The 24,233-nt window shown below is 40.8% G+C and overlaps 1 protein-coding gene across 1 annotated transcript in view; it reads right to left on the bottom strand.

Annotated features, from left to right (window-relative positions):
* Positions 1 to 2,762: 2,762 nt before the first annotated feature.
* NEK10 (NIMA related kinase 10) overlaps positions 2,763 to 24,233 on the bottom strand; it is a 209,022-nt gene continuing 187,551 nt past the window's right edge. The window contains exons 32-37 of the mRNA XM_039242719.1: positions 21,520 to 21,630; positions 16,971 to 17,069; positions 11,346 to 11,454; positions 9,334 to 9,386; positions 9,197 to 9,252; positions 2,763 to 4,550 (exon numbers count right to left, since the gene is read on the bottom strand). Of these exons, the coding sequence (XP_039098650.1) occupies positions 4,502 to 4,550; positions 9,197 to 9,252; positions 9,334 to 9,386; positions 11,346 to 11,454; positions 16,971 to 17,069; positions 21,520 to 21,630 (477 nt within the window). The 3' untranslated portion in view covers positions 2,763 to 4,501. The remainder of the gene's footprint in view (positions 4,551 to 9,196; positions 9,253 to 9,333; positions 9,387 to 11,345; positions 11,455 to 16,970; positions 17,070 to 21,519; positions 21,631 to 24,233) is intronic.

Here is a 24,233-nt window from a genome sequence, read left to right as displayed (position 1 = left end):
CAAAATTTCTATCTTTGTTCAGAGGAAACAGGGAAGCCACTTCCAAATGACAGCCTTTTTTTTGTTTGTTTTTAATTTTTTTTCAGTGTTTTTATTTATTTCTAGGAGAGAGAGACAGCGTGAGCAGGGGAGGGTCAGAGAGAGAGGGAGACACAGAATCTGAAACAGGCTCCAGGCTCTGAGCTGGCAGTCAGCACAGAGCCCGACGCGGGGCTCGAACCCATGAACTGCGAGATCGTGACCTAAGCGAAAGTCGGACGCTTAACCGACTAAGCCACCCAGGCGCCCCTGATAGCCTTTAAACAGTCATATGTTCGCTATAATGAATGTACTTCTGCTACCTCTAAATACAGTTCCTGGGTACAGTGCTGATCTTCAGAGTACAAAATGGGGGGCGGGGGGGAAGGGCAGCTTGCTACATTTTGAGGAATAATATTCAGCTTTCGATTGAGAACAGAGTTCACTTTTAGGATATAATCAATGAAGTTTTAAAAGATTTAAAAATTGGTTCTTTACTGCCTATATGTAGTAAAAAAAAAAAAACCCAAAAAACAAAAAACAGAAACAAAAAAACAACAACTAACATAGCTCATGTCCCAAGAATGCTGTTATGCTCTGAGGGTGCGTGATCTTCATTTTTAAAACAACTGCTGCCCATGGACTCAGAGGACATGTAAATTTGCAATATCTATCAGTCACTCTGTCAAAATCATAAAATCCTTCCTGTCCCTGTTGCAAATCTCAAAGCAACATCACGGCAAGAATGTAATCAACCATAACAGTCATATTTACAATATGCAATTTAACGGCAATGACACACATAAGAATTTCTTTATCACAAAGCTATTTCCCTGAGACATTTGTGTCTTCCTATCAATATGAAAAACAGCATCCAAGGGTGAGCAGTACATTTCAGTGGAACAAATAATCTGTCCCAAATTCTGTGCATTTCCATCAAAGGATAATCTCTGGAAGATATAAAGGTATATCAAATATACTTATTATCACATTTAGTTGTTGAACATGCAGAATTTCATGTTTTGATAGAATTTCACCCTAAGAGTCAAGGTTCCAAGTACATGGAAGCACTAGGCTTCCTTTGCTTACAAGCCCTTCAGAGCTGCATCACCAGGGTGTTGAGGACCTGGTTCAGCTTGATTCCTCTGCATTGCCTCTCCAGCTGCTTCCTGTGTCATGAATACACACCATGGAAAAACTAAAAGGCTAACGATAAAAGCACATTGTAAAGAAGGATTTCCCGCCTTCAAATAGAAGCTGAAGCCATTTCTAAAGGAATCCAACATATTTACTGTACATGGTCCATCGTCATTCCAAAGAAGAGAGAGAAATAGCAATAAAAACATTGTGCGATTCAGCAAATCAATTAGAGGGATGTGGATTCTATGCATATTAATACTGATAGAATTGACTGAACAAGATTATTGCCCTCACACATCTTACATATGAGCGGTGAAAAACTGATGCTATTGCTGGAATTGCATGTAATCAAACGGTCCTGTATTTGATCCTCAAAATTCATAGTGTTTAATAAAGCATAGGTGATACCTCTAAGAAGACCTTAACTCCCAATCAGTTCCATCATTGGGGTAAACTTCACAACGGCATTTCTTAATTAGGGTCTGCTTCAGAATGCCCAGACCGTGCACACTGCCCGGTACCAGAAAGTGTCCACATTATACTCAAACAGTCTTTCGTTAGCAAGTTCCTGAAATTCACCCATGAGCACTGGGTGTAGTGCCCATGTTACTATTCCCTAGAGACCTCCAATTACATATCGCACATTTGGAAGAAGACAAGGTTAATGACCCAGCAAGCACATGTGCCTACTGGAGTCACTTCCCTGAAAATGGAACATTCTGCTTTTAAAAAGCAAATTAAGGTTTCAAGTGCATGTGTGCAGATCGAGCTGGTAGATCAAAACACAATTAACGGAAGCATTTGTGTATCCAAAGTGATCGGAAGAGACTGATTCAGATTCTGTCCCACACAAATATTCGGTGACTGAGAGTTAGATGGATTCACGGGGATTTCATTGCACAGCAAATAATTAAAAATTACATAGAAGAGAAAGAGAAAAAATTTAAATGCAATCAAGAAAAGATTATGAGGCCAATTATGTTCAAGTAACAATTTCTTTGCACTACAGTGCGGTTCAGAGAGTGAAAACAAAATGATCATTCTTGTTCTTTTGTGAGGGCAGGGGGCTCCTGGTTGGAAAGTGAGAAAGCGAGGGCTTTTGAAAAGGTAACACCCCTGTTGGGATGAGACTCTAGGCACAAAAGGAATCTCTTCCCAGTGCCTAACTTTCTCTTGGAAGCCTGCCCTTGCACTGGGAGAATGTGGACCCTGTGACTGGTAGCTGAAGAAGGGAATCAAATAAAACACATTCATGACTTTGGCAAAAGAATGCATCTGTCAGCATAGAGTTGACCAGCCCAAAGCTGCTGGTAAACAGGACATCCATGTGTCTATCTTTGTTAATCCTTACTGGCTTCTAGAATAATACATGCCACTTCTATGGTCTAAAAGAAATAGTTAGAAACGTTTTGTTCCAATAAGCAAAATGGCAATAAGGGCAACTGTATGCACTTGAAAACACCTTTCAATAAATCATTTTTCTTTTTTTTTCTTTTCTCTCTCTTTTTTTTTTTTTTTACTAACGTGTGACCTCTGAATTATCTTCTCTTCTAAATGTGGTTGATTGTATATTATCATTTGAGAAAGAACTTTATTGTTCAAACTTTCATCCACAGTTTGGTTTATTTCCAGGTATTAGCTTCTATCACAATTGCAATTTATGCCCCTGTAGGCCTCTGCCTCCTACCCAGTGAGGGAACGTGCCCATTCCATACAGGAACAGATATAAAAATTACTAGTGCAAGTTCAAATTCAGTTGGGATAGGAATCAAATTTTACCTGGGTAAATCAAAATCATAGCATTGTAATTTTACACATAAATTTCACATATGGATTGAATTTGTTTGAAAGCTGAGACTGGTATTTTTAATTACTGTAACTGCATCTGTGTTTTAAAATTACAGTGTATTTGTAATCATTAATTTGGCTTAAAGACAAAGATTCATTCGTAATTTTTCACAGGCATTAGTTAAAGGAAATGTGGATGTCTTTTAAGCATTGAATGTACAAATTGTAAAAATAGTATGGATTCACATTAAGAGATTTTGCATACATACTAAAGGGTGATTACGTTTCAATCACTGTAAATATATTGAACTAAATCCTGTTCAATGATGCTAAAAACATATCAGTGAAAATAAGGATACCAGAACTCAGTGAGAAGTAAACAAAAAGCAGAGTTCCAGCTTTCAGATGACTAATTATGTAGACTTAGAATGTTCTTTACGCAGTTAGAAGTGCCGTCTGACTTGGCAATAAGTCAGTTACAAGAAGCCAGTTGAAGAGATTTTTAGTCCAATAAGAATCTAGAAAATTTTCATCATAAAGTCTCCCTTACAAAGGAATGAAACACTCTTTGGCATTCTGATTTCTTGTGTTTTTAGGGATGTCTCAATGAATAAAGAAGGGACTTACATTTTGTTATATAGCTTATTTTCATTTCAAATTCCCAAATAATAAAAATTGTAAAACAATATAGGTAATTTTAGTAAGAAGGGACTTAGGATAAGTAATATTGCATCTCTTTCATAGATTCCATGAACTCTTCAAAGTGCTCTAAAAACACTATTAAGTTTGATTAGCAGCAAAGCATTAGCCTAATCAAAACCTCTCCTCCCTCCCCCTTTCTATATGTATATATACACACACTGTATAGCAACATATTCTACTAGTGTAGCTTACATCCGACAATTTGACAGTTACTCCCAGAGGCTGTGCAAGGTTACAAATACTGTCTACTGTCTTCAGAGCACTAGCACCCAAGTGGTTAAGAGAGAACCAATCCTTTCCTTGAAACAACAACAATAAAATTCAATCACCTATTTTGAATTCTTTTTAAATAAAAAAAAAATTGGAGAACACAGTGAATCACCCAATATATTACTACTCTGGGGCCTGTAATTTTCTTTATCTAGAACTATCTTTATACACAGAAGGCTAGATGCCTTTAAACATAGTTTCGGCAATCCTAAATATAAAATATTCCATTGAAAAATATGACTTTGTGTATGTGTGTGTGTGTTTGGTTTTGTCTTGTTTTTTTAACTTGTAGGAAAGTTCTGTGAGGAGCGAGTTTTTTTTCCCACAGATGAATCTTGCAGCACTTTCTCCCAGGAGTGACCTGAGAGCCCTGTCATCTTGTGCCTGCCGGGTCCAAGGAGCAGGGCCTTCCCACACTGTCACGGCCACATAACCCGGCACAGGGCCTCCAGAAAGAGGTCTTTCTTGGTCTCTTCTTTTCCATACCCTTCCAGCGGCTCCCAATCCCTGGGTATCTGGTAGAGCTGAAGTCCAGAACCTGAACTTCACTAGGAAAACCGAGTCTGTTCAAAACGCAGGCTTTTCATCTTTTGGTTGGGTGATTCTTGGTCCCCCACGGATAGGAGTGATATCTAGAAGATTCAAAAGTGGAAAGAGTTCTCTGTGGTCACACATATTTAATTTCACATGTTCGATTTCAAAAGCAGTAGCTCAGGTATATATATATATATATATATAAATTTATATAGATATAAATTTATATATATATATAAATCACAGTGAAGAAAAGATGATTCAGAAACAAAACAGGATGGGGCATTTTTGGAAAGCCACCTTTTTGCTGAAGTTCAGTGCTAACCGGATCTTTCTCAGAGCATAAACTCAATTAGAAATGCTAACCCTTTAGAGAAGAAAAGAAACACCCATTCAAAGTAGCTTGTCCTTTCAAACATCTAATTTACATGTTATCAGTTAATTGGGGGGGAAAAAAGCAATGCAAAGTACAGAGTTTTTTATCTTGCAAATTTTACTTCTCAAGACAGATTTCATTGTTAAAAATGGTAATATGTGTCCCTAAGTATATAAGGATGATGTGCTTGCCATTTATTCACTCACAGGATTCACAGACAACAATATCACAAACAACAGTGATAAAATTAAGGCATGCTAGGCTGTCTCCTTCTGGTAAGGAAGCCAAATGTTTATGAATGTAAAATGTAATTAATCATATATCTGCTGTGGAGAAATTCCCTCCTACACTGTTGGTGGGAATGTAAACTGGTGCAGCCCCTCTGGAAAACAGTGTGGAGTTTCCCCAAAAAATTAACAACAGAACTCCCCTATGACCCAGCAATAGCACTGCTAGGAATTTACCCAAGGGATACAGGAGTGCTGATGCATAGGGGCACGTGTACCACAATGTTCATAGCAGCACTCTCAACAATAGCTAAAACATGGAAAGAGCCTAAGTGTCCATCAACGGACAAATGGATCAAGAAGATGTGGTTTATCTATACCATGGAATACTACATGGCAATGAGAAATAATGAAATCTGGCCATGTGTAGCAACATGGATGGATCTTGAGGGTGTTATGTTGAGCGAAATAAGTCAGGCAGAGAAGGACAGTTACCATATGTTTGCATTTATAGGAGGATTAGGAGGAACTTAATGGAGGACCATGAGGGAGAAGAAGGGGTAAAATAGTGGGGGAGAGGGAGGGAGGCAAACCATGAGAGACTCTTGAATGCTGAGAACTGAGGGCAGATGGGGGTGGGGGGCAGTGGAAGGAGGGTGATGAGCATGGAGGAGGGCACTTGTGGGGATAAATGCTAGGTGTTATATGGAAACCAACTTGACAATAAACTGTTTTTTTAAAAAGTCATACATCCTGCAAATGATCAAGAATACAGTGTGCTTTGGGCTAGCCAAGCCTATTTTGACCTTGTTTCATTTTCTTTATACTACCTTCTTCCTCTCAACTCCTTCTACCTCCTCTTCCTGGAAGCCCAGAAATGAGGGATTCCCCATTTTGCTTAGGGCTCCTTGCTGCTATTTCTCTTTCGGTTACTATTTTCTTTCCGTAATAGAGCATTTTGTGCCCAAGACGGTCTTCCTAACCAACTCCCCAAGCAGTCTCCCCTTTATTTAAACAGTTGCAGAAACTGTCCCTAAAGATAGCTAATAGATGGATAATGGCTTCATCCTCAGGCTGTCAGTTTGATAATGGTATCTCTCTATCCCTAACTAAATATTCACTCTGTGGCCTAAGCTAAAACCATGCCATATCTTGGCTTCAGGCTTTAGCTGCTGTCTGGGTGTTTTGTAGATGTGTGGAAGTTTGAACTGACTGTCTGAAGTTGTAAACTTCAGTAATGCAGAAACTATGTATGCAGTTCTCTGTGTGGTGCTTGACCAAGATCACTGATAACATTCTGCAACGATGATGACAATGACGAGATGATGACAGTGACAACAGGAACAACAGCAGATTTGGATAGGTACTGCTGGCTGGTGGGGGAGTTAAAGCAATGTTTCCCATTTCCAACCACACGCGAAAGATTAGAGAAATGCTGGGGTAAACAAGGTCAACAGATTTCTTTCTGACAGCACATCTCAGACTCTGTAATATGGTAATGTGTGTCCATAGCCTCTGAAAATGGAAAGCTGTACTTTCACAGTTTCCCAGATATATTTGATCACAAAATCATTTTTCAGGGACCATCTATTAGCATCTGTGAGAATACAGGCTAGTCTATGGACCCAATTAAGGAAATACACTCTAGTGACTCTAAATACTAGTGCATGTCCAGTGAGATTTAGCTTTCTCTATCCTCTGACTACAGAAAAATCATCACTGACATGGCTGATGTGATTCTTATTTGTAATTATGTGTATTTCCAGCTTGTGAACTATTAGGTGCTTCGAAGTGGGAGCTGACTTCTTTCTTGGTAATTAATTTGGAATACCAGAAAACAAGTACTTTAAGCACAACCAAGGGTTATCTTTACTAGAAAACTATGAGGAGTCTTCTCTCAAGGTGTATTCTATCATTTTTATTAGATGAAAAGGGAATATCATTAAGAATATTTAAATGACTGATTCATTTTAATTTGGAGCATTTTAAGAAAAGTTTACATATGTCCTATCCAACGTATTTTGCTTGAACTTGACCATTTAAATCATGTCTCCAGAGTCTATTCACAATTCTGAATATAACTGTAAATAATTTTTTTGTCCTTGTTACCAGGCATCTTATCATCTGTTCATTGCAATAAGAATGTGCAATGTCTTTTAATAGCGGAGCGCATCTTTGGAAGTAGAGATCATGTTTGATCTCTTAGTGACAGAACTAAAAAAGGATAAAAGTGAATTTAAAAATAAGACTAAGACTAAATTTTTTAGGGAAAAATAAGAGCTCTCGTAAGAGCTTCCCAACTTCCTTACACACCTGATTTTTCACTGACATTTATTTTCTGCCGACGTATTAAACCATTATTGCCCACGATCCTGAGTCTCTGAGAATATGTAGATAAATCATGACACAAATGACTTTTGCCCCCACTCGAAGCCAAAGGCACTTACAATAAGAAGGGGCTAAGAGTCAAGAACAAAGACGCTCATACTATTCATGGAAAGTTGGATGTACTCAGCCCAGGAAGAGAAAATGAAACTTCAGAATCTCCCCAAGGACCGTGGGAGAAGAGTGATTATGAAGATGGTGATTTCTATTAATAATATACCTTTGGAAAATGAGAATTACTCATCACCTCTCTGTAGTTATAACTCACAACAGAACTAACTCTACAAAGGTAGTATTTTGGAAATATATTATCAAGCCAAAAGAGCAAGCAGTTGAATAAACTTAACTGTGATTCACATGAACAACTTGTTGAGATAGGAAAGGTTAAAAAAAAAAAGTTGGAGGCTGAAGTAACCTCAAAAAAGAATCTAATTTCCATATAATAACCTTCCCAGAATGCTCCTGAGGCCTCTTTCTCTTACCATGGCTCATACCTTTGGAGATGACTTCTAGAATGATTTAAATAGTAGTCACAAGATAGCTTCACCAGCCGGAAAGGCAAGCTGTTCCTTTAGGCATAAAAGGCCCCTTTGGGAGAACAAACTAAAGCAACGGGGAGCCACAGAGGATGCGTATGTGGCTGCTTATGATCAACGTGATGAGGTTAGGAGGGGCTCCTTAGAAAAGCCAAGAGATAAGTGTGTGGTAGACACTGTGGGTGCCCACCTCCCCTCATGCACGCCCGGCACAGAGGGCTGGCTTGCTTTCCAGCTGCCTGCACCTGCATTTCTCTTCCTGAAGATCTCTCTGGCCTCTGGAGTCCACTCTGTCCACCTTTACAGGAGGCCAGAGGTGCCAGGAAACTAACAGTCTCCGGACAAAGGCCTCAGACAATGACGGCTGGAAACAAGTACCCTGGCTCCCTGAGCCCTCGAGCGGGATAACTGAGGGACATGTTCAGCACCGACTCTCGGAGTCCCCGGTGGCATCGAGCTCCCATTAGCCACAATGGTAACTTGCTTGAAAATGAAACCTTTATTGAATTGTTCTTCACTCCCTACCAGTGTTTCCTGGAATTGCCTCTCAAGTAAACTAACTGTGGTCACATCTCTGCACCCAGCTCTGCGCGCAACAGTAAAAGGCAGGGATCATAACTGGACAAACGTGAGGAAATAGCATATTTTTAAAGCACCAGTAGTGGTTATATTAGAAGATAATACATAGCCCCAGTAAACTGAGGTTTCTCACTCAGTGAGCAAGTGGCAATACATAACAACAAATTCCTTTCCCACCAACATTTCTCAAATTCACCAGAAGTGATTCTTTGTAGCTGTATCCTCCCCTCCCCCGCCCTTGCATTTTATACAAATACTGGCTAGATTTCAGTGATGGAAATCTGAGTTTACAGCTCTACGAGAATGGGGGTAACAAATGTTTAATAAAAAAAAAAAAAGAAAGAAAAGCCTAGACATGCCTTTCCATTTCGTTGTGTTTCTTATTTTTTTAGGGGATTAAATTACCACTAAGCTATCCCCTCTTCTTTTTCAGCAGAGAAACATCAGCTGCTTCCATACAAAAGATGGGCAACGTACACTCTACCCATAGTTGTATCCAGTCTAAGCCAAGATATTTTACCAAAGTATTTAAAATGAAAATTGAAAAGAAAAAAATCTCTGGAATCCAGGACAGAGAAATCAGATCTAACATCCAATGATCTCTACCGAGCTCACATTTGAAAGGAAATTCCAGATCTCACCTGTTAGATGTAAAGTTGTAATAGCCACTTTCTTCTAGGACTTCTTCAATCACAGTCTGGAGTTGGAAAAAAATCAGCTTAGTATTGAATTAAAAGCAACAAAATAAAACTATTCAAAGGCACTGTGAAAACCTCACCTGCATCTGTTCATATGTTATTCCCTCCTCCAGATCAAAGCTGGTGCATAGACCTGAAAGAGATAAATTATGGAAAGTCTGAACTCTGGTTCACAACTTCTTAGTTAGACTTTATGGGCAATTACAATTCAACTGTAGTGAAACCGGGGTGAATTCAGACATGAGGAAGACGAGGAATTCTAAGCACATTCCAAATTGTCTTGCTTTGAATATTCAAACTTTGTTTCTCTTCCCTTAATAACTGGTTGCTTTGGGGGCGAATATCACAAAATAATACACAAATAGTACACAAAGATATAGGAGCATCTTACACGGTATAAATTGGGCAATTAAGCTATAGGGGTGTGTGTGTGTGTGCGAGTGCGTGGGTGCACACTAAGGACAGGTGAGGAGTATTCCAAATGCACACTACTTGATCGGTGAGTTTTCTGATCAAGGAACTCTCCTTAATCTACCAGCAAAGCCAGTAAACATGTGCTACAAAGAAAATGAACTCTTAGAGGGAGCCAGAAATAGACAGTGAAGGAGAAGGAAGACCTGGTCCTTTCCTATGACTGCCTAGAGGGAAGTAAAATAACATTTAGTGCCAGAAGGCAAAGCTGTCTTTGATGTCTGTTCTGAGGATGATATACCAGCAACTCACCCAGCTGAGAGCCACCCAAAGTGACACTGACCAGCTTCCACTCCAATCAATCAACACTGGGGTGCAGAGAGGTGTAGGAGCTCCCCTCCATGCAGGAGAGACAAAAGGTAAGGGGTTGATGTTCAGGGGAGGCGTGGGGCTGAGTCCTGGCAGTTCCTCTTCAAAGCTCTGAATCAAGGTGTTCCCCAAAGTGCCCACAAGGCTCTGCTGTCTGAGCTGGTTGCCAGCCTGCTGGGACGGGACTCGCCCTCTCCACCCGGGGGGTGGTGGAGGAGGGCACGTCAAGCTGCCAGGCTGCCCGGGGACTCTGGGTTTCATCAGAGTTGCCTCTGTAAGAAGTCTGGCCCGCAGACGCAGACGGACGGACCTGCCCTGGGGGCAGACTTTAGACAACAGTTTCTCTTGATCTTATGGGTTTCTCAGGGGGTATTTTAAATGTAATCCTGCCTATAGGTTGGCTTCATCTACAGACTGGGCTTAAGCCCAACCTTAAGGGAAGTTTGAGAATTCATATATGAGATGATTTGTCTACATTGAGGAGTGAGGGGACAGCGAGTCTCCCTGTAACTATCATTCCTATTTCAGAACTCAGTGATGTAACTATAGTTTATAGAGATTTCAAAATTATTTAGGAACTCTGAAACCTCAGAGTAGCTTGAAAACCTCTTCCGAGAGTTCAATTATAACGAGAAGAGTTACATTATGCTGAGCCCTTGCTAATGGCCAGGCACTTTTTCTATGTTTACACCACCTCACCATCACCTTACAGTGAAAGTACCACTTTACCCCCATTTTACTGGCAAGGAAACTGGGGTTCAAGAGATCAAATAATTTGCCCAAGGTCAACTACTAAGTGGTTAAGCTGAGATTCAAATATAGGCGTCCATGTTTTGAGAATCTGCACCTTTCATCCCTATGCTATCTGGCCTCCTTATGCGAGATTAATACAAAAAAGAAAAACATTTAAATATGTCTAGTGTGGATTTTTCAGGTAAGTTTCAAATTTTCTCCATTTTAAATATCCAAACACTTCACTTCTGCTTTTTATCTCCCTGGATGCCTTTGGGCATTTGATTTTCCATCATCAGATAAGCAAGAAGAAATGAAAGGAAATACAATTCACTCACACAGATTCTGCCGTTTGTTTATAGTATTAATAAATGATCAAGGAAGCTGCCACAGTGGGGTACGATAAATCTCAGGGAATTTCTATATTCCTGCTCTATCTCTCTTCTGACTTATTGCCAGAGATAATCAAAATAAGCTCTATCTTTCTTTTAAATTGAAGAAAATCTTTTAAGACTAGCTGTTGATCCAAATAACAGATTTCTTAGTGAAAAGCCAGATTTCCTGTTTTGAAGGCCATTACCTGTTGGGTCATCTGGGGACAGGCTGTTTCCACCTGATGAATGACGTAATAAATGGTAATCCGCTGTGAAAAAGTTGGGCTCAATCGGTTCTGGAGATCCCTGAGATAACTGGAACAGAAAAAGCAAACCCACATCTTATTCTGCACTCAGAAGCAAATGGCAGGAGCCTGCTTTGCCTGTGTCTCGGCATGGAGAATTTCGCAGTATGGTTTTCAATCCCTTATAAATAGGTAAAGGCACATCTTCCTATCAGAAGAAATTATTAATTAGAGGCAGGCAAATTACAACAAAAGCAGGGTAGACAATTCCTTGGTCATGTGAAAAAGTAAAAACAACTCTGCACTTTATTGTTTTATGAGAGTAAGATAAAAATGGATAGAAAAATCATGGCATGGGCTTGGAACATGAAAATGTTATTTTTAATATCAGGTGTATGAGGAATAACCTCCAATTATTCAGCACAACAGTATGTTTAGCCCACATCATCGTTGTTTTTCACACATCTGCTTTGAACAATGCCTTCTTGTTTGACCAACACAAGTTTCTTCATACATTTTTATAAATTACTATTGCTTAATTTTAATCTCCAAATATGAATCCCTAACACGCTAAAGGAGAGAGTAATTCACTGAATGCCAGGATCTATTAAGGTTCCAATTATTTAATGCTCTTCTATAAAGCTGATTTTTTTTGAGCAGAATTTTAGGCTATCAACATTTCTCAACCTCCTTTGACCTTTAATTCCAACCAGTACTCGGGCTGGTCAAGTTTTCATGCCTGCGTTAATATAACATATTAAAATGCCAATTCTTATTTATAAGCCAGAAACAAACGGCACCACTTAGTCTGTGCAACAGTAGTTGCCTTGGATTCGCATGCTCTGCTCATGAATTAAAATACACAATTGTTCAAACACTTGAGAAAACTCGCAGTATTCATTAAAATTCAACAACTATGCCTACTCTGTGACTCAGCAATCACACTCTTAGGTATCCGCACAAGAGAAGTGAGGACTTGCGTCCATCAAAGGAGATACTCAAGAATGTTCATAGCACCCTTATTCATAGTAACCCCAAACTGGAAACAACCCAAATGTCTACAGAAGGAAGGATAGATGGACAGATTGTGGTGTGCTTATCCGATGGGATTCTGCAAAGCACAAAAAAGAACAAACTATGGATACAAACAGTAACAGGAATGAACGTTGAGCAAAAGAAGTCAAACACAAAAGAAAATGCAACGTATGATTTCACATATATGCATTTTCACAATCAGGCAAAGCTGAACAATGGTGATGAAGGTTAAGATAACAATTACGTTGTGGGAGGGGATTTGGGCAGGAAGAGGCAAGCAGGGACCTTCTTCAGTACTGGAAATGTTCTGCAAAGGGATAAGGGTGGTGGTCACACAGGTGGATGTGTATATAAAAGTTCACGGAGCTGGACAGATGCCTCACTGTCTGCACTGTGCACTTTATACCGTAATAAAAACATTTTGTATTAGCAATTGGTAATTATTCCATCTATGTCCTGTGGATACTATTAGTACAAATCATTTTTGTGTTGTTCGGTCTCCATGTTGCCAACAAATACCATCTGTAGAAAAAAGCTAAGGTTTCATCTTTTGATTCTTGAACATTTATTTTCTTTACCTCGGTGACAGCTGATAAAACTAATAACCCGTCTGTAAGCTGACAAGATTGTAATATTGTAACATATTGCAATGCAGGAATATGAGATAGTCACATGCTTACCAACGTTCTCATCAGTGCTATCAGGATGCTGCAGAGGTAGCCCTAATCTGCATTTCTCATAGCCAAGCTCATAGGTTGCTCCAACTAAGCTTCTTAATATGTCCTGTAATGCTGAAAATGATTTCCCGGTATTGCCTTCCAAATGACTTGAGATGGGATTGGTTTTCATGTGGTTGAGCATAGGAGTAATTTGGCTGTCTGAAATGCTCATCCTCATTATAGAAGGCTTATTAAAGTCAACCTAATTATTTAGTAAACACCTTGGACTCCTCTTTCACAGACAGGAAGTATTTAAAGCTGTACAGTGAGATATGTGAATTGTGACCCAAAGAGACCAAGATAGCCATTGTACAATGACAAAGGTGAGTCCTTTTCATTGAAGCAAACCTGGAAGAGAGGAACGCTTGAGATTTCCAGCGCCTTTCACACAAGCAGTCTCCTTTAGTTCAAGCGCCATGAGTCCTCAGGTGGACGGGCCCATGAATGAAGGCAAGGACGGAAATTCAACTGTCTCGTGTTTGAATCCCAGATGCATTCATTTTTATTCCAGAAACTTCTCAGAACTACTTGTAGTTCAGTGTTTTGACCTACATCTTCCTTCAGTATATCTTTTTGGCCCCTCGCCACGTGTCACAGTTGGAGCAGGTGTTATAGAACAGAGACGAAAGCCATTGAATCCCATGTCAAATGCTCCATCCAGCTTATCAGCACCAGGCTGAGGAGCATGGAGGACACAGATGTGACGTGGCCTGCAATTTGGGAAATTAGGCTAACACACATGAACAACAGGGGGGGAGGAAGAAACAAGTGTAGAAGGAGGTGGGGAGTTCTAAGCTTCCAAAAAGAGGTATGCTTCCAGAAGACCAGCATGATTTTCAGAAGCTCTGTGGCAGAAACACTGGAGCCAAGCCTTGAAGGACAGATTTGGGTGGATGAAAGGATGTGAAACAGACATTCCAGGTGAGTAGAACTTGGGGGCAAAGGGTGGGCACTGCATACCAGTAGCAAGGTGAATAAAGGAATGTGACATAAATCCATGTTACAGAGGTGTGGGGCTCCAGGTTAAAGAGAGGTTAAAGTGCCATTCATTAATTCAGTGCAGATCTTCTATCAACGACTGTGTACCACACAGAGGTCCAAACAATGAAAACTACCAACGGTAGTTGCCCTGGAGCTTACTGCCTAATTGGGGAGGAATATGCCTATGCATTATCCACCTGGATATATGGGAAATTGCAACTGTGCTGAATGCAGCAGAGGACAGGCCTGTGGTTCTAGGAGGTAACAGACAGATTTAACTTAGATGGGAAAGGTTTTCTGGAAAAAAATAACACTTCTTCTGAGAGCTGAAATAAGCTGTAAGAATGAGTAAAGAATAGAGAAGGAAGATCTTTAAAGGCAGAAAAACAAGCATTTTCAAAGACTCAGGAGGAAGGTGCACTGTAGACAGGCTCCAGACAGTGCCTGTGGCTGGTGTTGGACATCGAAGGGCAGGAGAGTAGGAGATGAAGGTGGAGCGGTGGGCAGGGCTGGGACCAAATAGGACTGTCAATATGGTGGCTAGGATTTGGCAGTTTCTACTAAGAGCCCCTGAACAGTTTTCTCTGTGTAGGGTGTGTGTCTGTGTGTCTGTGTGCACATGTGCATGTGTGACATGATCAGATTTCTGTTTTCAAATGATCATTCTGGATGCACTGTGCACAGTAGTCTGCATGGGGCCAGTGACATCAGTCGATGCAGACCCAGAGGAAGGCTTCTGCAAATAATGCAAGCCTAGAAAGCTGGGTGCCAGAGCTTAGATGGGGAGGTAGGAAACTGGAGATTATTAAAGGTTTTGAGTATGCTTTGAAAAAAAGCCAGTGTTCAGAAACTCTTAGTCTGGCAAGACGGGTTGGAGAACAGAGAGGTCATCAGAGATGCAGTGGTATGAACACCAGGGAGAAGCGCTAAGAGCTTGGACAAGGTGTTAGGGAAGAGGCAGATCAAATGCCCTCACTAATAACATTCGTCACGCTTACAGCCATTTATTGAGTACATTCTAGACCCATTGGATGTTCTAGCTGGTTCTTACAACTACCTCTAAGGTAGGCATTATCCCAGTTTTACGGCTGGGGACATTGAATAGGAATTTGTTGGAGGATCACAGCTAGCAAGTGGCAGAACCAGTGCTATAACCCAGGGCTGTAACATCAAAAGGCAAGTAAAACCACGTACATCAAGAAGGTCCCCAGGTATTAATGACTTACGTGACAAAAGAAAAAACATGGAGCAGCTGAATGTGACTGTAAGGTTTAAAGATGGAGCAGAAGGAAAACATGCTTTCTTTTCAGTGATAGCAATGCAGATGGAGGGAGGAAGAAGGTGATTGAGTCCAATTTTGGACACGCCAGATAGGCAAGAAAATGCTCACCGAGTAGGTGGAATATGGATGCTACCACAGAACTGTTCAAAGCAGTGGCCCTGGCTGAGGCCCTGAGGTGGCGCCACAGGCCCTGTGGGCCCTCTCTTGCCTCTTGAACATTCAGCTTGAGGGGTCCTCCCATCTCTGGCTTGTATGTTCTGTTTGGAAGAATGCTTAAGACTCTCCTCCTGAACTGATGTAAAAGGTTCTAAAGAGCAAATGACTGTCCACACTTTTGAACTAGAGCCAAGTAAACATTAAAGAGAACAAACTGTGTCAGTGTTACCACCTCTTCCCCCCCAAATCTCACTGATTTTGAGTGAGTATTGAGCAATTTTGGCATTTCACCATTCAAGTGAGAATATAGTACTTTTTAGGCAAAACCTAAATGAGAAACAAAAACTGTAATCTTCATTAAATTCTCCAAACTATATCTTCTCTTCCATGTCATAAAATCAGGGGATCTTTGCTGCAGAACGGCTACACAAATTATTTGGAATCTCATCTACTGAGGTAGGACTCTGAACGAAATGAAACAACGTAAACGAAATGAGGTGCCAGAAGTGAGAACATTTTTAACGCGCTACATCACACTTCACTCGCCACCCCTCTGATCTTTTTCCCTTTAGACTTCCCTGTCCTCTTTCACTGAATTATAACATGTTAAGACATAATATACTGTCTTTTTTTTTTTTTTTTTATCTTTTCCAACCTATACCTCCTTTCTAGTCTTTTTTATTAGGTTTTTATAGACCACTCTGCTAACAGACATGTCCAGTATCTACACTCACTATTCCCTTATACTCTCTCACGTATGCATGTGCATCTTCACATGGATGGTCCAGCACCCGCTCACTTTGTCACCCTCACCCTTTCTTCCCCCGGAAGTAGTCTTGCTGCCCTGCTGTTTGCATTTCCACCAAAGACTGTGTTTCTAACAAAGAATTCCAAAACTTAAAAAAAAAAAAAGGCTGGAAAACCACCGTCCTATGCTATTTACAACCAGGACCCTGGCCTCCCAGGACCTCCATTCAGAGACTGAAGGTGGGACTGAGGGAGAAGATGAAGGGTGGCCTGCCCCTCCCTCCTGGGTCGGGGAGCCCTGCTGTAGTAGGCATGCTTCTCCACTTGGTCCAGACAGGTTGGTGTTGGGTGCTGCTGATTTATGATGCGTCCATAGGGCCCTGACAAGGGCTAGGCAAGTATAAGGTCTTTATTATGTGCACAAAAAGCCATTAATTAAAGCATGAAAAGAGGGGCAATCTGCTAACTGGAAATGAGCCGGAAACCTGGAGTTAGGAATTAAAGAGACTGCCAGTTACTGAAATAAGGTAACCTTGACCTTGATGACCTGAGTTGAAGTATACATTAAGTACCAAAGAAAAGTGTTCTCTCCTTGCAGTTTGTTTAAGAAAAAAAGGTCATTTTTTTTTCCCCGTAGATTTCCCCAGTCTGGATTTTGCTGATTACCTCCATGGTGTCATTTAACATGCTCTCTTGTCCCACGTATTTGCTCCCCATCTGTAGCATCTGGATGTAGAGCGGGGATTGGCAAACTTCTCTGGCAAACTGTCAGGGAGGAAATATTTACAGATTTGCAGGTTCTGTATTCTCTGTCACAGCTACTGTGTCCACAAGGTGAATGTAGCCATAGACAATATGTAAGTGAATGCATGTGGCTGTGTTCTAATAAAACTTTATGTCCAAAAACAGGCAACACACCAGACTGCTGTGAGGACCACAGTTTGCCCATGTCCAATACAGAGGCTTCCTCAGATGCAGATCCAAACGTTTAGCAAATATACTTCATAGACGGCATGGCACATCCATTGGGAGACATATGCCTGGTTGCCCCTCTTTTTGTGACATTAGCAGCTACTGGTGATCATGTCTAGATCTATAATTTCCTTGGAGGCTGCAAAATGGTAGTATTTTTTTTTTATTCCTTTAGTTGTTATTAGCTGGAGCACTACTATAATGAGAAACTTCCTCCTCATCCATTTAGCTACCCTGGGATAGAATTCATAAGGGAAACAGCAGCATAAATGTTTGATTCTTTCCTTTTGTAAATAATTTTCAAAATAATGAGTTGGTTACTTCGCATCCTCCAAAGGTAACCGATGAGAGATTTCTTATTTTGCTATCATGAACTCTTAGATTTAAACTTTACTTAATGCTTTCAATCCATTGCAGTTATTACCCTTATTGATGCTCTAATTATCTAATAGATAGGCAGCAGCAGGAGCCTCTTTTAAGTTGGCTCTGGGAGTCCTTTTGACACATCCCCAGTAATCCTTGATGGCATCCTCACTATGTGATCTATTATGTCTATTATGTCAAGACATTCCATTCTAATCTCATTCAGTTCCTGTTTCAGGACTGCAATCAGCTCTATCTCCTGGAGCCCTGGGTGCTCAGGGAGCTCACCCCTGCATGCTTAGTTTCTGGACAACTGAGTGGAAATATTAGTAAGTATGTATATTTTTTCAAAGAAAAGATTGATCATGAATTTATACTTATGCATAGTGATATTTCCAACTCCAATTTGAATTAATATATTCTATCTTGTTTCTGTTTCTCCTTTCTCCCATGTCAAAAATCCTAGTTTCCCAGAACTCTACACAATCACTCCCATGCTGTACTCCGCTACAATTTTAGCCCAGGTTGAGAAGACTGGCCTGAAGATCAGCTGAAGTTAAGCCATAAATAATGAGCTTAGTTTCTTAGAAAAGGGCTTTTCCATTTCTTTGCTCTTCTGTATACCCTGCTGGGTCTTGGGCCATTTATCAGAAGGAAGGCACGATCATCCCATAACGGTTCCTCTGACCGGAGGCACAGAGGTCCTGGTTTCAGAACAAGTTTCAGAGTGGAAGGTGGGAATCAAATGCATTTCATGTGCTGTCACCACTCGCTTCTTCCGTGGCCCTGGTGTGGGTGACTGTGTTCATAGTCAAAGGCTAATCGGCTACTCCAAAAAGATTATATAGGGGATGATAATCCATTTCTGAACAAAAACTGTCACTAGTAAAAGACTATACCAGAAAGGGAGAAAAGCAGAGGTCACAAACTCTTCTCATTTGTGTTTAGAGCAGGCTAGAGCAGGGTAGGAGGTTTCTTTTTATAATCATATAAAAATATATAAATATTAAATATATCACTATATATTATACATATCAATATAGAATAGAATCTATATAGACTATATTATACAGAATATACTTATCAATATAGAATATATTCTATAGTCAATGATCATACATTAAGTCCTGTCATGTGCCAGGCGCTGTGCAAGACTGTGGGCAATCAAAGATGAGTATGACCCACTCACTGCCTTCGGGAGAAACAGAAATGTAAGCCACAGAAAACGCTATTTAGAACACAACAATGTGAGTAAAAAAGTGACTGAAGCACAGAGAAAAGGAAGATTAATTCTGGATGGGGAAACTTGAGGGAGATTTTTATGGAGGAGCTGGCCTTTCAGTTCAGTGGTGGAGCACAGAATGTATATTAATATTCCAGGCAGGAGATTTGTTTCACGCACAGAAGAGGAGGCCTGTCTCCATGATAGGAGGGTGTATGCCATGATGGTATGAACCACCACAGGCTTGTAATATCAGAGGAGGAGGCTACAGCATCCCTCACAGGAGAAATCTGCCTCTAAACAAAGTTGAAGAAAGGGGTATGTCTTTGCCCCCTTGAGTTCCCTCACCTGGGCTCCCTGAATGCCCCTGATCACCCCATTCATCCGTGTTTACTCCCCAGACCAAGGGCAGAAGGTAAGTTCTCTGAGAGAAGCCACCACTGTACAGAGGAAGGCCTACAAGGTGGGTAGGGTCAGTTTAACAGGAGAGAATCTTTTTTCTTTCAGGAGAGAAAAGAAAGCCAGCAAGGAAGAGATGCAAACCAAAAATCTAAGTGACAAAGAGAGAATAATTTGCTTTAAGGAAGGCCATGCACTGGTGGAAAATCTCAACGTGGCCTGGGGACGCTGGATGTGGGGTGGTGAGGGGGAGGTTAGCTGGGGGGGTTGGAGGTGGTGGTGAGGGGGAGGTCAGAGGCACCTTCATGCAAGCTTGCCGCAAGCACTTTCATCTCTTAAAGCTGGGATTTGTGTACAAAGTGGATTATTCTGCATGTATTTTTAATAAGTATATGAAAATCTAGCAACACGTAATATTTTCATGGGAGATTTGAGCCTCTGTCATCCTAAAAGACATTTATTGGTATTCGTGATACAATATGTAAATATCATAAAATAAATATCTGCAGCCCCATCCACTTCTGTTTTGATCTACTTGAGCTTTGTTCCTTGGCCCTATTTGCCAACACAATCCATGAAAGAAATTGTGCTCTTTCATCTCGGATGAGGTAGGGTTTATGGTGTGTTTACCTGCTGCTGTGTCTGTTTTTCCATCTCCTGTGTGTGTATCGGCAGACACCACTGATGTAAGTCAACAGAACAAACACATACTGTTTGCATTGCTTATCAAAGAGTCCATCATACTGACCGAGTAAGGAGTAAATTTATGCTTAAGGTTAGATACAGTAAAGGAAAAAGAAACTTTAAAGAAAAAGTTCATTGGCGGCATGACGGTTTGAAAGTTTAAGTGTACAATAAAACTTTTAAAATGTATATGTAAAATTGCAACAGGGCCAAACTGCTTGGGTCTGGGGCCTTTCAGGGACAGGAAAAGGGAAGCTTGTGACCAGTTCCAAGGGCTGAATCAAAATGGCCGCCGACCAGGACAGACGGATTTCCTCTTCTCCAGTTGTGCTAATTAGAGATAGACAATTTTCTTTCCAACTGGTTGATTTAATCTCTTTGTGATTTAATATTTGTGTGTATGAAAGAAATATTTACTAACACCTGAGGTCTAGGAGATTCTAGAGTGTCAAAGATGGGAAAAACTTAGAAATATATTTAGCTCTAGAACAACATGGGTTGGAACTACATGGGTCCAAATACGTGGATTTCTTACAGTGCAGTACTGTAAATGTATTTCCTCTTCCTTATAATTTTCTTGTTCTAGCTTACTTTATTGTAAGAACACAGTATGTAATACATTATATACTAAATGTGTTTTAATCCACTATTTATGCTACTGGTAAATCTTTCGGTCAATAGTGGGCTATTAGTAATTAAGGTTTGGGAAGTCACAAGTTATATGTGGGTTTTCAATGGTGCAGGAGCAGATGGTCAGCGCCTCTCATCCCCATGGTGTTCAAGGGTCAACCGTGGTACATTCTACCCCCATAGGTGATAACAATCACAGCTTCACATGGTTAAACGACTTGCTTGGGTGGTACAGCTCAATTTAGGGGCTTACTGGAGAATGTTCTAGTAAAATATTGGATTCTCTTAAAAATATAGAATTCTTTTTAAAAAGGCTAAAATATACTTTGAATCCAAGATACTTAATAACATTTCTTCTTCAGAAAACATTCAATCGTACTGAAGCAACTTTCTGAGATGATGGCCATAGAAATAAAGGTGAGACAATTAGAGGCAGAGATATCCTTGATTTAGTATCATAAGCAGTGCTGTGGTCTGAAAGTCTGTGTCCCGTCAAATTCTTATGCCGAAACCCAACCCCCAGGTGATGGTGCTGGGAGCCATTGTGAGGTAATTCGGTCATGAAGACAGAGCCCTCGTGGAAGGGCTCTTATAAAAAAGTGCCCTGATCACGAGGCCCCAGAGTTTCCTTGCTCCCATTGCCCTGTGAGGATGAGGGAAATCAAAAGTCTGCTACTGGGAAGAGGGCTTGCACCAGAAGGGACCGCGCTGGCACTTTGATACCGGACTTCCAGTTTTCAGGAATGAGAGCAGTCGCTGCTGTTCACAAGTTCCCCAGTTTGTGGTGCCTTTTTTTACAGCAGCTTGGCAGGCCCAAAACAAACAAGGATAATAGCATTTAATAGAAGACAGAGTTTAAATTACAAAGCAGAGAAGGCATAAAATTTAACTCCCCGATGTGGTTTTGTTAGCCAAAGAAGAATTCCTAGATATAGAATACGGTACCTTTTTAATTTCAGATTTCAAATTGCAAGGGTTACTCTGCTGGCTGAAGAGGGATTTCTTGAATCTCTCTATAACTCTTCTTTTCAAATTGTGGTGCAAAGCTGGAGGAAGCTGTGTAAAATGAGAAAACAATTCTTGTAAGCAAATTGTTACCACTGCACAGATGACTCCTGGATGCATTTGCTGAGGGTCATCGTAACAACATGAATTCAATGGGACGAAATACGAATATAAATTTTACTCCAAATAGTGTGACTGAGTGTGATAATTTTTCCTTCCACAATCCAGAAGGAATATATTACTCCTCTCTCTTTCAAAAGGCTGCTTCCATTTATACTATTGTTCCTTCATTTTATTGGTATTATTTTTCATATAATAACTAAATTGCACAGATAAATTGAATTCTGCAAAGAACACACTTCACAACGAAGGATGCAGTCCATCAGATTTTTATGTGCTATGTCATGCCCAGGACTGTGCTAAACACCCTGACCAAGGTCCTGAAGGATCTGATACTCTGTGTTCTGTTTTCTTTGTTTTTTGCTTTTTTAGAAAGAGAATGAATACAAGCTGGGGAGAGGGGTAGAGGAAGAGAGAGAATCCTAAGCAGATACCACACTCAACCCTCAGCACAGAGCCCAACTCAGGGCTCAGTCTCATGACCCTGGGATCCTGACCTGAGTTGAGGTCAAGATTTGGACACTGAACCAAGTGACCCACACAGGTGACCCTGAAGGATCTGACACTTTGGAACAGGAAGTACATGCCTCCACTGCTACGAAGTCAGATGCCTGTCTGCAAGTGCTCCTGCATATTCACATAGAGCGGGATCAGACTGTAGGGACTAATCTTGTCAAGGAGAAAAGAATGAATTAGCGTACATTAAGGCTGGGCCAGGATGAGTTGAATTTAGTAACTTAGTAGCAAGTCACTTTAAAATCTTAGAAAATATGGCAATTGGATGAAATTAGAGATTTCAAAAAAATCGATTTTGTAGAGATTTGCAGGTTGAATTTATACAAGGAAACCAAAGATCCTGAAAAACACGGGCGGGAGGTTGAAGTCAAGTCTGGGAGAAGAATAATAGAGCAAAGAAATAGGGTCAGAATGATAAAGTAGTCTCGGGGCGGAAATAACATTTGGTTTGTTTAAAGTATGGAGAGGACTTGGAAGGAGAGGAAAAAGAATCATTAAGAAAAAAGATGGCTAAGTGGGAAGGAAAAGTGGCAGTAGGCGTGCTCAAGATCAAAAACAAAACAAATCAAGCCAACAAAAAAACAAGAATTTAAATCAAGGTTCGGACCAAAAAAGCAGAGGGAAACGTGTAGTGGCAATTATTTACCCACCCCCATTCCACTTTTCTATACTCTCTTATAGTTTAGGTTTGGTGCCATGTGACTACTTTTGGCCACTGAAAATGATATGTGTCACTCTGAAGACGAGGCAATTCAAAGATAGCGTCGTTCCCCTCCATCCCTGTCTGGCCTGGGCAAGGAGCTTGGAGTCCATCCTTTTCAGACGGCACAACCACAAGATGGAGGAGGGCCACCTGACCTGCCCGACTGCGGCCGAGCGAGAAATAAACCGCTACCATGCCAAGCAAAGAGATTGCGGGGTGTATCTATTAGCGTCGAGTCACTTACCATGTTCTGGTTAATGCAAGGAATGCCCATTCATTCAAGTGACACGAAGCAGGGGGATGTATAAAAGGTAATGGAGAAACGAATAGGGTCGATGCGGGCTCACAAGTGCTGATTTTATAGCCAGAGAGAAACTGTTCCTGAGCCCAGACACAGTAGAATGGGGGACCCATTAAGAAGCACCGTAATGCCATAAACAGAAAAACAATGCAGTTGAAAAATGTTCTAACACCACCATCTGTAATCCTGGTCAATCCTTTGATTTTACTTGAGTCAAAGCAGGCTTAATTACAGAAGAACCAAGAGTCTGCTGGAGGGTCTGAAGACCTTATGTGTGCTCTGGAAGGTTCTGGAGGCTGACCGCATTGTCTCTGTAATGAGCTCTATGTCAGAACTACAGCAGTATTGCACTTTGCTCCAAATGTAGTCGCTCTCCTCATCCCCAGCAAATGGTCATAATTATTGTTCTTTTACATGGAGTGAAACAGGGAAATAAAGATATGTGGGGATAGAGAGGGAGAGAGAGAAAGAGAGAGAGAGAGATTTCTTGGCATTAATAAGCAAATAGTTGGAAGACAGGTGAGAAGGAAAATGAGTATAAATGATACATGTGTGCATGAGAGATTAGCAAAAGTAATGAATTTAACTTAAGAGTGGGACCAGACAATGAAGGGAGGTGTCCTGTGCACACTTTTCTAGCAAGGGGATTGGTTAGAGAGGAGAATGGATGGGAGAAGTCCCTGGAGATACCTTTTTGGTTTTGAGAATTGTCTACCATTACCCATGGGAAGTTGCCACTTCCCTAAATCAAACACCAGAGGGCAGTGTTGGCCCAGGACCATCTAGTTGTTGCCTTGAATGATTCCAATTGCCTGCAAGCGAACAGCAAGCCTTTTCTGATCCTCCTAATCGCACAGCAAACTTTTGAAGGTGTGAAGTACCAGTGGGTCCACAGGTGCCTTCGAAAGAGCCTTACCCCAACACTGGCAGCGTCACTATCAGATTACTAATTCAGATATGTTTTTTTTTTTAAAACAAATTCAGATAATCTTAAAATCCTCGCTATTCATTTAA

This window comes from Hyaena hyaena, unplaced genomic scaffold (genome assembly GCF_003009895.1).
Source record: "Hyaena hyaena isolate Hyena2069 unplaced genomic scaffold, ASM300989v1 scaffold_216, whole genome shotgun sequence".
Classification (NCBI taxonomy): domain Eukaryota; kingdom Metazoa; phylum Chordata; class Mammalia; order Carnivora; family Hyaenidae; genus Hyaena; species Hyaena hyaena.
This window is presented reverse-complemented; position numbering and strand designations above follow the sequence as displayed.